The sequence below is a fragment of the Eulemur rufifrons genome, chromosome 20 (assembly GCF_041146395.1).
Source record: "Eulemur rufifrons isolate Redbay chromosome 20, OSU_ERuf_1, whole genome shotgun sequence".
Lineage (NCBI taxonomy): Eukaryota > Metazoa > Chordata > Mammalia > Primates > Lemuridae > Eulemur > Eulemur rufifrons.
This window is the reverse complement of record NC_091002.1, coordinates 39,136,710-39,148,432: the sequence shown is the minus strand read 5'-3', so window position 1 is coordinate 39,148,432 and position 11,723 is coordinate 39,136,710. Positions and strand designations below refer to the sequence as shown.

At 43.6% G+C, this 11,723-nt stretch overlaps 1 protein-coding gene across 1 annotated transcript; it reads right to left on the bottom strand.

Annotated features, from left to right (window-relative positions):
• Nucleotides 1-182: 182 nt before the first annotated feature.
• ZSWIM3 (zinc finger SWIM-type containing 3) lies at nucleotides 183-11,657 on the bottom strand. The gene is made up of 2 exons (XM_069495961.1): nucleotides 11,318-11,657; nucleotides 183-2,561 (listed from the first exon to the last, which is right to left on the bottom strand). The coding sequence occupies exons 1-2, from the start codon at nucleotides 11,470-11,472 to the stop codon at nucleotides 629-631; spliced, it is 2,088 nt and encodes a 695-aa protein (XP_069352062.1). The 5' UTR covers nucleotides 11,473-11,657; the 3' UTR covers nucleotides 183-628.
• Nucleotides 11,658-11,723: the final 66 nt, after the last annotated feature.

Sequence of the window (11,723 nt, the reverse complement as noted above, 5' to 3'; positions counted from 1 at the left end):
CACTCCAGCCTGGGTGACAGAGCGAGACCTTGGCTCATGAATGAATGAACAAATGAATGAATCCACCCTAGATCACCCACTTCCTGATAGTAAAGTCAGGAGTCCCACTGCTATGCAATTCTTCTTCCTTCCCAGATCAAGCAGAACACACTTCCCTTGCTTATTTGATTTTATTTAAAAAACAAAACAAAACAAAGCTTTAATGAATAAAAATAGTTACAAATAACAGATTCTTCATAGAGAGCAGCAACAGCCAAAGATCACCCCCCTCTTTCCCTTTGTCCCTGAAAATAGGCCCTTTTACCAGACCCATTTTGTCTCACCCTATCCTAGGGCAGGGGTTCATCTCTGTAGGGTGAAAAAGATGTGATCTCAGAGGTTGGGGGAGACAGAGAGGAGTGACCTTATAGCATGGAGATAACTTTGGCCTTGAACAATGAATGAGGTGAAAAAGGGCAGACTCAAAGGACTGTCACACAGTGGGGTTCTTCTCCCTATTGTAACAATCTTTCCAACCTTACCTAGGAAGACAATGGTTAAAATGCTGACCCTTAGCATGTCCTGCCCACTTTGAACTCTCAGACTTCTAAGGAGAGAGGTTTTGGTCCCATGTGTTAGTGCACGTGCTTCAGTCGTGAATCATGGCTGCAGCAGGAGGGAGTTCCTCTCCTTCCTCTTGCTTTCCCCAAAGGAAAGGGAGACACCCCACGTCCTTGAAGTCTCCTGGCTGCTGACTGGACTCAGGCAGCTGACAGGGGTCAGCCCAGATGTCCACGATCTTGCGCAGGGTGGAATAGCGTTCCTCCAGCTCTGGCCCCTCAGTCTGCATTAGCAGGTTTGCCAGTTCCCTGCTTAGGTCCTGAATCATGTTGTTTTGTCCTTGCCTCTCAGGCTGGCCTGTGTTAGGGACCACACTCTGGCCCTGGAGCTCCCCACTGGGCCCAAGGAGGTGCTGGTACTTCTTCTGCCACCGGCGGCACACCATGGCTTCACCAACGGGCTGCTGGCTGGTGTGCAGAAGGGCCAAAATGTGCCGGCATGGCAGGTGGTACCACTGTTGAAAGGAACAGCTGCAGCTACAGCCATCTTTGCTAACCTGGTGAGAGTCCTCTAGCAGCTGAACGTCCACTGAGGAGCCAGCCATGTCCACCAGGTGGGTGGAGTTCTGTACCACCTCCCACTCATTTTGGCACAGCTTGTAAGCTAGTTCAGAGCCACTCCGGTGCAAGGTGTCTAGCATGCCACCCTGGGAGGGCTGCACCTGTGGCTGCTGCTCCAGCTGCATCTGCTGTGAGTCTGGTTTTGTCTCTTCCACAGGGAGTCTGGTGAGGCTCCCACCACAAATTCTAAAAGCCTTCTTAGACTTCGGCGGCATGCTTGCCGGCCGGGCTCTCTTTAACTTGGGAGGAGCAGTGGGCAAGTTCTTCAAGCCTTTGGTATTAAAGAAGTCTATGTAATCCACAAAGCAGAGGATGCAGTCCAGCAGGGACTGCTGTTCCCGAAAGAGGCTCGACACTTTGCTGGTGACGATGTCTAGGCTGTCCATGTAGGTGTTACACGCGTGCAGGCCTTTCCTGACATGCATGTACCACAGCAGTTCACAGGTGAACCAGTGGGCCTGCAGGAAGTTGAAGAGATCCTCATCTAGTAGGGCCTGGGACATCTGACAAAGATTTTTCAGGCTGGCATCAGAAGTGACAAATACAGCCTCCCGAAGGGCTTCCTTCATGAGCCTTTTAAAAGATGGATTTGCTGAACTACGGTGCAACTTCTTCTCTAAGAGTCGGGTTGTGTGGTAGATGGAGAGGAGGATGCGGGCGGCAGGGAAGATCTCCTGCAGGACGGCCCGGTGAGGAAATGAAGGGTCCACAAAGACCACCTTGACCTTAGGCCAGTCAGAGTTGAACTCTGTGAAGATGCTCAGCATCTTGGCCACAGAGGTGGCTGTCTCGGCTTTGAGCACAGCAAAGTGTACCACCCGACCTTCCCGTTCCTTGTTCTCCACCAAGAAAGCATAGAGGATGTGGCCTTGGGCGTTCTCCACCCGGTGCAGCAAGAGATTCTCTGGGAAGCGGATGAACAGGTCACTCATTTTGCTGCTCTGGAAGCTGAGGCGGTCCAGGTCTTGGCTGTCACCCACACTGAAGGAAGCCATGGAACCCTCATCTACCTTAAGAAAGTTCTTCATCACTTTTGCTATCTTGGCCAGGTCAGAAGGAGTGATGCCTTCTTGCTCTGGCTTTGAGGGCACTTGTACCTTATCTAGGCAAAACAATGTTTCAACTGGGGACTTTTCAGTGTCGAGGTCTTTATTGATTGTTGGTTGCACAGGCTGGAGTTTCTGTAGGCACATTGTCTTTTGAGATTTGCCAGTGGTGTCTCCTCCAACAGCAGCAGTTTTTGCGTCACCATGTATATGCTGGGTGTTTAGCTCACTGATGAACAGTCTATCTAGTCTCTCGTTGTACCTCAGGAGCAAGTACGCCGGGCACACGTCTGCCTCCCGTGTTCTCTTCCTGTTTGACTGGGTCCGAATACAGACAAATTTCACCTGCATATATCTAGGGAAGGTAGAAGTGACAATGAGAAAGGTGCTGACCGCCCCCCTCATAAAGATAAGATCCTGTAGGGATTTATATTGGCTGACATGTCTCTTGGAAACCACAATGTAGTATAGAATTAAGGATGGAAGATTTACATTATCTTTCCAATCCCAAAGTATTCAGCTCTTTCACCTAGACCCTCTCCAACTACAACTCCCCTTTGTGTTCTTCCACGGCAGTTCTTAGCCCCAACTCCTTTCGTTCTCTCTGTTGCCTTCTGTAGCTGCCAACAATCCGATCTGAGGCAGTACAAGAGAAAACAGACAAGAGGCAGCAGCAGAGTGACCAGCTGGTTACTGTCATTCCTGTCCTTTGGGAGCTACTGCCTTCTCTTCCTCCTCCAGACTGCAAAGATAAAATGAGGCTCTAAGGACACTGGACTAGATCAGTGGTTATCAGCTGAGCTCTTCAGGGTTAGGGTGTGTTTGGGAAGATTTCTGTTTATCTTTAATTTAAAGGAAAATGTCCACATTCTTAGAAAGTTTGATAACCACTGGGCTAGATGATCTTTAGGGTCCTTTCTAGCTTTGCCATTCGAGGCTGAAAGTGATGATTTAAAGGAGAGGAGTAATTAAATTGAATATTTCTTCTTTTTCTTTTCCTATCCCCATTCAATCCATGTTTCAAAGGCCAAATCAGGTCCCACCTCTGGAAAGCCTTTGTGGATGTTTCCAAGCCACAGTGATTGCTCCCTGTCTCTGAATTCATAGCATTCACCTAAAAGGCTTAGCAGATTCTCTGGGTGGCAGTATTTAGTGGTTAAACAGGGAGACACTGCTGGCTGACTGTCTCTGGATTTGAATCCCAGCTTAAAGCTGTTCAACCTTGGGCAAGTCACTTCACCTCTTTGTGTGTAGTTTCCTCATCATAAAATGAGGTGATCTCATTAGGGTTGTTAATGAGGATTAAATGAGCCACTGGCAAAATATTTAGCCCAGAGCCTGGTTCGGCCTTATATTTATACTAAATAAAAGTTAGCTATTGTTATTATTATAGTACCCATGCCTTGTGACATTCTCTTGAATGTTTATACAGTGACTTTCCAGTTGGATAGGGATGTCTTCAGGTGTCAGAACTAAGTTATTCCTCAGTTCATCCCATGCACCTAACACAATGCTATTCCTTCAGCAGATGCTTATCAATGTATGCTTATCGATGAATGAGTCATGGACCACCAAAGGGTGGGAGAGGTCATACCCCTGCCTCCTTAGGGAGTGTCCGAGCCCAAAGACCAGTGGAGGGGAAAGAAAATCTCAGCCTCTGGCTTGACTTGGGATAGCCTGGAAGCCTTACCCACACTTTTCCAAATACTCTAATCCAGCTGGTTCTGTTTGCTCACCCTGTGGGGCAAGCTTAGGAAAACAGGATATGACAATCCCATAATAACAGGGTGGAGGGGCCTGGGGCTGAGAATGTCTGTACCTGTTGCGTGCACAGTGCAGGGGCGGCACCATTTCCAGCTCCATGCCAGGAAGGGCTGGAGCAGTCCAGTAGCATGGCCAGGCTAGTGAGCGGTGACCACTGTGTGGCCTCTGCCTTATCTCCCCAGTCCTGTTTTTCGCCCTTCACCATCTTGTTTTTTCTGTCCTAGAAAGACAGAATGCCTACTTCTGTGTCCACTGTGCTATGTCTCACCTGTGGGCCTTTGCGCACATTGGTCCCTTCATCTGGAATATCCTTCCCATCTTTCTTCACCTCAAAGCTTACTCATCCTTCAGGACTATGTGCAACCATCATCTTTTCTAGGAAGCTTTCTTCAGCCCTTAGATAGGGCCCTATCCTTCTGCTGGCTCAACATCTTAGCCTAACTCTAGCTCATCAAATTATATTGACTTTATGTGCATTCATTGAATGTTTGTTGAGCTATTCCAAAGAAAGATATTGGTCACTGCCAGCCATAAAGCTCTTTCTACTATTCCTGGCTCCATTAATGTCTTCACTTTCCAGGGTGGGAACCTGGACATTCTTTTCAATTCCCCCTTCTCATCTATATCCAGTATGTTAAGTCTTTTTAATTTTTCCCTACCACTGTTACACATATTGAGGATTTATGATATACCAGGCTATAGTAAACCCCTAATATGCATCATTTTATACTGGGGAAAAGGTTCTGTTTTCACCTACATTTTATAGTTAGAGAAACAGGCTTAAAGAAGTTCTCAAGGATAAGAATCTGGGATTTAATCCTCCAGCTAAGACCTGAGGATCTGAGATTTGCACTGAGTTTGCTTGTCTACAGTCTGACTAGTTAACCATTATACTGCCTGTTTTCCTTCAAAATATTTCTACTTTCTCCAAATTCCCATTTTTACTCTCCTCCTCTTGGCCCCCAACATGTTGCTTAGTTCAATAACTTCCTTAAAGATCTCTAAACATACCATCCTTGCTGGCATCATGAATTTCAAACTTAATGGGTACTAGGTTGAGGTTATCTTTTTCTGCTTCCTTTAATCTTTTATATTGAGATATAACTTGCAGTGAAGCGCACAAATCTTTTGTAAAAATTCATTGTGCACAATGGTTATTTTAGTTAACTGAATGATTAAATAGGTATACAAGTAATATAACTGAAGGAAGAGTGATTCACTCTGACTATAGGGATTGGTACAGATTAACTAAAGCTTTTCAGTTATTTTACATAAGATTTGTGTCCTTGTATGTAAGGTGGCGAATGAGTAAAGCCATTTTGGACAATGTAACTTGAGTTAGGAAGAAGACTGTGGGAGTTAGAATTTAAATTTAATAAGTTTAAATTCCACTTATTAGCTATGTGACCTTGGACAAGTCACTTTACTTCCTCTAACTAAGCCTCCAATTTCTTATCTATAAATATGGAAATAACAATGATAGAGTGCTGATCTATGAATAATCAGTACCACTTAAAGTGAATTCATTAAAAAGGCTGTGACAGGAAATTTGGATGCCAAACCAGCATCCTTTTGTCCCTTTCTGCCTTCCTAACAGAGGGCCAATTTCATTCAGGTTGCCATTCCTCCCCCACATAGCTACATGCTTCAGGGCTAGTCTAAGCCAATTAAAGTAATCTCATTAGGAATGGGCATGGATACTAGCCCAATTCTGGACAAAGAAACATGATAGGAAATCTGCAGGAAACCAAGGAAGGCCTTTTCTTCTGGATGTGACTCCTGCATTTGTGCCATGTGGAGAAGCCATCCTCAGGGCAAAGCTGAAACCTGAGGATGGCAGAATGGAAAGATGTAAAGAGCCCGGGCCACTGAGACAATCATCTCTGGAGGCCCACCTCTGGGCTTCTAAATATTGGCAACTTATTAGCCATTTTGAGTCTGGGTCTCCAGTTAATTACAGCCAACAACATTCCCAGAAACACTTCATAGGAAATAGTAGAAAATAAGATTTTGGTGGAACTTTACCTTTAAAAATAGGACTAAAATTATGAAGTTATTATTATATTCAGCAAAAGTAGGTTACAATGGCAGCTATATGCCAATTCTTAGAATAATGAAAGAACGACTTGGAGCATCAACTGTTTTTTTTTTTTTCCTAGTATAATTTTCCCAGACACTTAGATACATTTCCTGTTTCCCTTTTGCAATATACAAAGGTCAGTTTTGCCAAAATATTCCTGAGCTTTATCAAGTTTCCCAAGGGCTTAATTTCTTTGCTATAACAAATCCTCTGCTTTTCAAGTTTCTATCATCTCATCACCCTTGTTGATTTCCCTTCTCCATTTGTTACCTGGTATAAGGCTGGAGGTTCTCCATCCTTACTTTCAAGGAATTCACCCAGTCCTACAACTCTTAGGCAACGTGCAATTTCGGTTTTCAATAGGTTTTATTTGCACTGTATTACCCTGATGTTTGCCACATCTATTCATCAGCCAGAAACTGACTACCAACCATATTGACTGGCAGGGATAAGCAGGAAGGAATGGTTCAATAGTGACTAACTTAATAACTAGTTTATTAGCACGATTTTTGCATCATGATTTTTGCTTTTCCACATGGCCTTACAAACTGATAATCAAGGTATAGCCAAAAGGTGTGGTAAGGATTAAATGAGACAATGCCTGTAAAGTCCCTGGAATGTTTCTGGAATGAGTTCCAAATAAATGTTTGGGTTTTTCTTTCTTTCTTTCTTTCTTTTTTTTTTTTAGCCAAAACTAAAAGAAGCTACAAACAAGTGTTATAAAAAAGTGATAACTGCTAAACTGAACAGCAATGGAGAGGGACATCAGAGTACTTACTTCATAGACTATTTGAAGAACATCAATCTCCAAAAAGGCATAACAAAAACACAACAGCCATAAAAATATGAGAGGGGAAACTGGGCATAAAAATCACAGACACTGCCCATTTGATAGGGATGTTAAAGAACAATAAAAATGGAGGCCACAGTTTAGATATATCCCAAGGCAAACCGCCCATAGCCACCTAGCCAAACTTTAAGGTATCCCGATTTCCCGGAAATGCTAGCCCTAATCATAAACAAAACACAAAATAGGCTTTGCGCCCTTGTCAGCAGGATTCAGTGAAATTAAACAAATCAGTTAAAGACAAAACAGTTTAAATAGCTCTACTTGTTGTAAACAGAATGTTAATGTATAACAGCCAATCACAAAAAAGGTCAAAATACTTCTTCCCTTAGGCTTTATAAACTGCTGTGACGGCTGTGACTGGGGCTTCCTACCATGTTCAGTTTGAAGTTTCTCTGTTCTCAAACTGTTCTTTTGTACACACAATAACCTTTTCAGAGTTTATAACTTGATCCAATTTATTTGGTCATCCAGTGGTAATTCCCACAGCACATTTATTTGATCATTTTTAAAGTACCACTTTCTATCATGTGCTATAGTTACAGCTTCAGTAAATATTTACTGAGCACTATTTTAGAGGCTACAAGCATTTTCTTATTTAATCATCACCATACCCTCCTCATTTTATAAAGGATGAAATGTGTCACAGAAGTTAAAAGTCTTGCCCAAGGTCAAGGGTAAAGGCTGTCTCTCTTACTCCAAAGGTCTTACTTTTAACCATCATGCATGCTAGCTTTTCCCGAACTTTAAAGAATCGCCAACTACCTTTACATCTGCCATAACCACCCATATAACATTTGCACTATATTTTCAAATGTTTTTCTTTTTAAAAATTTTTTTTAATCGAATGGTTTTCTTTAAATTAGCTCACTTACTTTACTATGACAAGGAACTTTATGTTTAAATATTGACATAAGAACTTACTATTAAAATAATCTAGGGCTAGGCATGGTGGCTCACGCCTGTTTAATACTGGCACTCTGGGAGGCCCAGGCAGGAGGATCGCTTGAGCTCAGGAGTTTGAGACCAGCCCTGGCAACAGTGAGACCCTGTCTCTACTAAAAATAGAAAAATTACCCAAGTGCCTGCAGTCCCAGCTACTCAGGAGGCTGAGGCAGGAGGATCGCTTGAGCCCAGGAGTTTGAGGTTGCAATGAGTTATGATGACACCACTACACTGTAGCCGGGGTGACAGAGCAAGATTCTGTCTCAAAAAAAAAAAAAAAAAAAAAAAAAATCATCTCACCTGACCACCCAGTAGTACGTATATTTGGCTTTGGAAACTTCTACTAACTTACCTCCCCAAAACACTTCCCCCATCTTCCCTCCAGTTCCCAAAAGCGGCAATCGTACCAAAACATCCACATATCACTCAAAAAGCCCAATACAGTGTGCAATAAAGGACCCAAGAATATCGTTTACAATATCCCAACCAGCAGCCAGCTTGTCTCTGCTAAAGCCCTGTACTGCTCAGGAACTTACCACCTCCTAAACTAGCTTAGTCCATTGCTGGCCTCAAGGGCAGAACTCACAATTTATTCATCTTTGTACCTCAGCTCAATGCTTGGCCCATCGTAAACACTTAGCCAAGTCTTACTACAAGTTCACTGAAGAAATAAATTAACAAATGACATTAAAAGCTATCAAAGCCCTGTGGTTAAATACAACAGTTAAAAGCTCTGGCAATGAATAGGCTGGGTATGATCTTCAGTTCTGACACCTAAGCGCTTTATTATAGTTTCTTAAAATCTTACCCTACTTTCTGTTCTGACTTACCCCTTCCTTTCTGCCCCTTCCCATTTCAATTGGCTTTGACTGTACCAAATTCAGACTTCCCTGGCTCACACTCAGGTAGTTTTGGGGGTGTGGGTGCTTTTTATCACAGGTTCTCTTCTAGCTAAGCAGGTCTCTTTACTGCTTTCTTGTTTGTATGTGCAAACATACATCACTGCTTTCTAATAGAAGCACATCATGTTAACATCTGCACTGACTCCCACCATTTCTTTCTCCAGGATGTTAATCCTCCTCTGGTAGGCAAAATGACCCCTCAAAGATGTCTTTGTTCTAACCCTAGGACCTGTGAATATGTTAGGTTACACAGCAAAGAGGAATTAAGGCTGCAGATGGAATTAAGGTTGCTATCAGCTGACTTGAAAATAGGGAATTTATCCTGGATTATCTGAGTGGGGACAATATAAACATAAGGATCCTTAAAAGTAGAAGAGAGAGGCGGCAGACAGGAGTCAGAGAAAAAGATGTGATGACAGAAGCAAGGTCTGAGTGATGTGATGTGAGGACTCAACCTGCTATTGCTGGCTTTGAAGATGGGGGAAGGGGGCTTTAAATCAATGAACATTGGCAGCCTCTAGAAGCTGGAAAAGGCAAGGCAAGGAATTCTTTCCTAGGGACTCCAGAAAGAAATGTAGCCCTGAAGATCCCTTAATTTTAGCCCAAGGAAACCTGTGTCTGACTTATAACCCTAGAGAACTTTAAAATACTAAATTTGTGTTGTTTTAAGCCACTAAACTTGTGGCAATTTGTTAGAGTGGCAAATAGAAAACCAATACACCTGATACCTCTCTGTCTTTGAGGGCCTCGCTCAAGCCTCCCTTCTCTCTTACTTCTCCAGCCCACAGTGATTTTTCTCTCTTCTGAGTTCCTACAGCACCCATTTCCCTGAATCACATGTTTAGTACTTGATAACTCACTCATTCAACAATTACTTAATGTCTGAGCCGGGCACACTGGCTTGTGCCTGTAATCCCAACTACTCAGGAGGTTAAGGTCAGAGGATCGCTTCAGCCCAGGAGTTTGAGACCAGCCTGGGCAACACAGCAAGACCCAATCTCTTATAAAAAGAAAACAAAACCAATTATTTAATGCCTCCTATGGGCCAGGCTCTGTGCTAGACACTGGGGATTGTCTTCCTGAAGGGTGTTTAGGGGCAATTATCTTTTTTTTTTTTTTTTGGTATTCCTCTCATTGCTTAGCAAGGTGCTACCCATATAGGACAAAATCCAAATACCTCACAACAGTACCTAAAGAACCAGCCAGACTACAACTGACTTTACCTTTTGTCAAGCATGGCATCCCACACTGTTTCTCTAACATGTCACCTTTCACATATGTGCATCTTTGCTCCCGCAGGTCCTTCTGCACAGCTTCTTCTGGTCAAATTCCTCTATGCTTCTAAGTAATTAACCATAGATCTACTCTAGTACTGTGCATTCATTCACAGCCCAGAGAAACCATTAATTCCAGTGCAAAACCTTTCCCCACCTTCCAGGCATTTGTCACTTCTTTCTCTGCAACATCAGTTTTAAAGCATTTATCACATGCTAGTTAGCTTACCTGAGTCCAAATCTATGCTACCTTAGGCTCTTTGGAGGTAGTTTGGAGACCTATTCATCTTTATGTCATTTATACCCAGCACAGAGTACCAATGGATTTCAGAGTAGTTGATTTGAAAGAATATAGCCTGGCTCCCTAGTTGGGGAACTTTGGCCAAACATCTCAGTCCAGGTCTCAAACTCCAATATACTTTAACTCTCAGAGGTGGACTACATACTATGTGTTAAAATTTGAATTGATATTTAATTTTTAAAAAATGGACAAGTTCACACAAACTCTGGATTTCTGACAATTCTTGCCCAAAATTCTAGCAACATCTTATCTTCATTTTCACATGGAGTTGATTACATGGCACCTGCTTCTCCATTTTGCCTAGTTGACACTTCTGTTGTCCCTAACACAAAGACTTGGTTTCAGTTGTTATTTCATCATTCTTTTTCTAAAAGTAAAATTAAAAGTTAAACTTTCTCACACTAGGCTGTTTCACCTGAGCCCTGAAGGCAGGGCTGTCATAGCCTTTAAGCCTGTTTTCTCATCTGTCAAATGGGGAAAAGAATATCTACCTATAATTCTGAAAAAAGCCCTCCAGAGTAAATCATGCATAAAGGAGAGAATGTTGCCTGGGACGTGGAAAATGTTTGAAAATCGGTTGTTAACGTCGGGAATTCGAGAACCATTTACAAAATGAATGAAGGAAGGAAGGAAAGAACTAACTAACAGATGGCCATATTACTGCTTTGTAAAGAGGAGACTGATGAAGGAGATTATCGCCAAGGCGTTTTTATCCATTGGTGAAGGCCGGACTTGTGCCAGGGTTACTGCAGGTGCTCAAAAAAAAAAAAAAAAAAAAGGTGGGGGGAGAAATGACAGTAAAGCTTGTGAATGGAGTGAGTGAAAGTGACGTGGGTAGTCAATACACAAGGCACACAGCAGGTGCTAAATGACTGCCTGTTGAATGAATGAGAGAGCAGGGCCCAGGTGCATTCCCTCCTCCTCTACGCCGCCCTCCGGAGGACTCTCAGGCCTCCTCCCCACCCTCCTGCCCCCTCCCCGCCCCGCCCCGCCCTTACAGGATGTCCTCGCGGATGGAGGTGCCATGGTTGAGGTTGTGGAACCGTACAGAGACGCAGTCCCTGAGAATGAAGGAGCACCTGTTCTCCTTCTTGTAGGCGCTGAAGCACTCCTTGAAGTCCTCATACGTCTTGAAGCAGCTGCCCAGTTCCATGGCCGCCCCCACAGCCCACACTAGGGGCTGGTCCCAGTCCACCCTCAAAATCACACCAGGGGTCAGAGGTCACACCATGAGGGTTTCCAGGCTGGCGTGGCCCCAGAACGCCTTAAAGGCCCGCCCCAGTTAGGTGGCCCATTACGGAGCTGAAGAAGAGCCCTAGGCCTGACAGGATTATATGAGGCTGGGGGCGTCTTTGCTACCTGATAGAAGGGAAATGACACTCAGTCCTTATTATCCAGTCCCGA

Excerpts from the sequence above, each read along its gene's own strand:
- ZSWIM3 (XM_069495961.1), bottom strand. The coding sequence starts at position 11,472 with ATGGAACTGGGCAGCTGCTTCAAGACGTATGAGGACTTCAAGGAGTGC. Across the intron at positions 2,562-11,317 it reads TCCATCCGCGAGGACATCCT|ATATATGCAGGTGAAATTTG; the intron begins GTAAGGGCGGGG and ends TACCTTCCCTAG.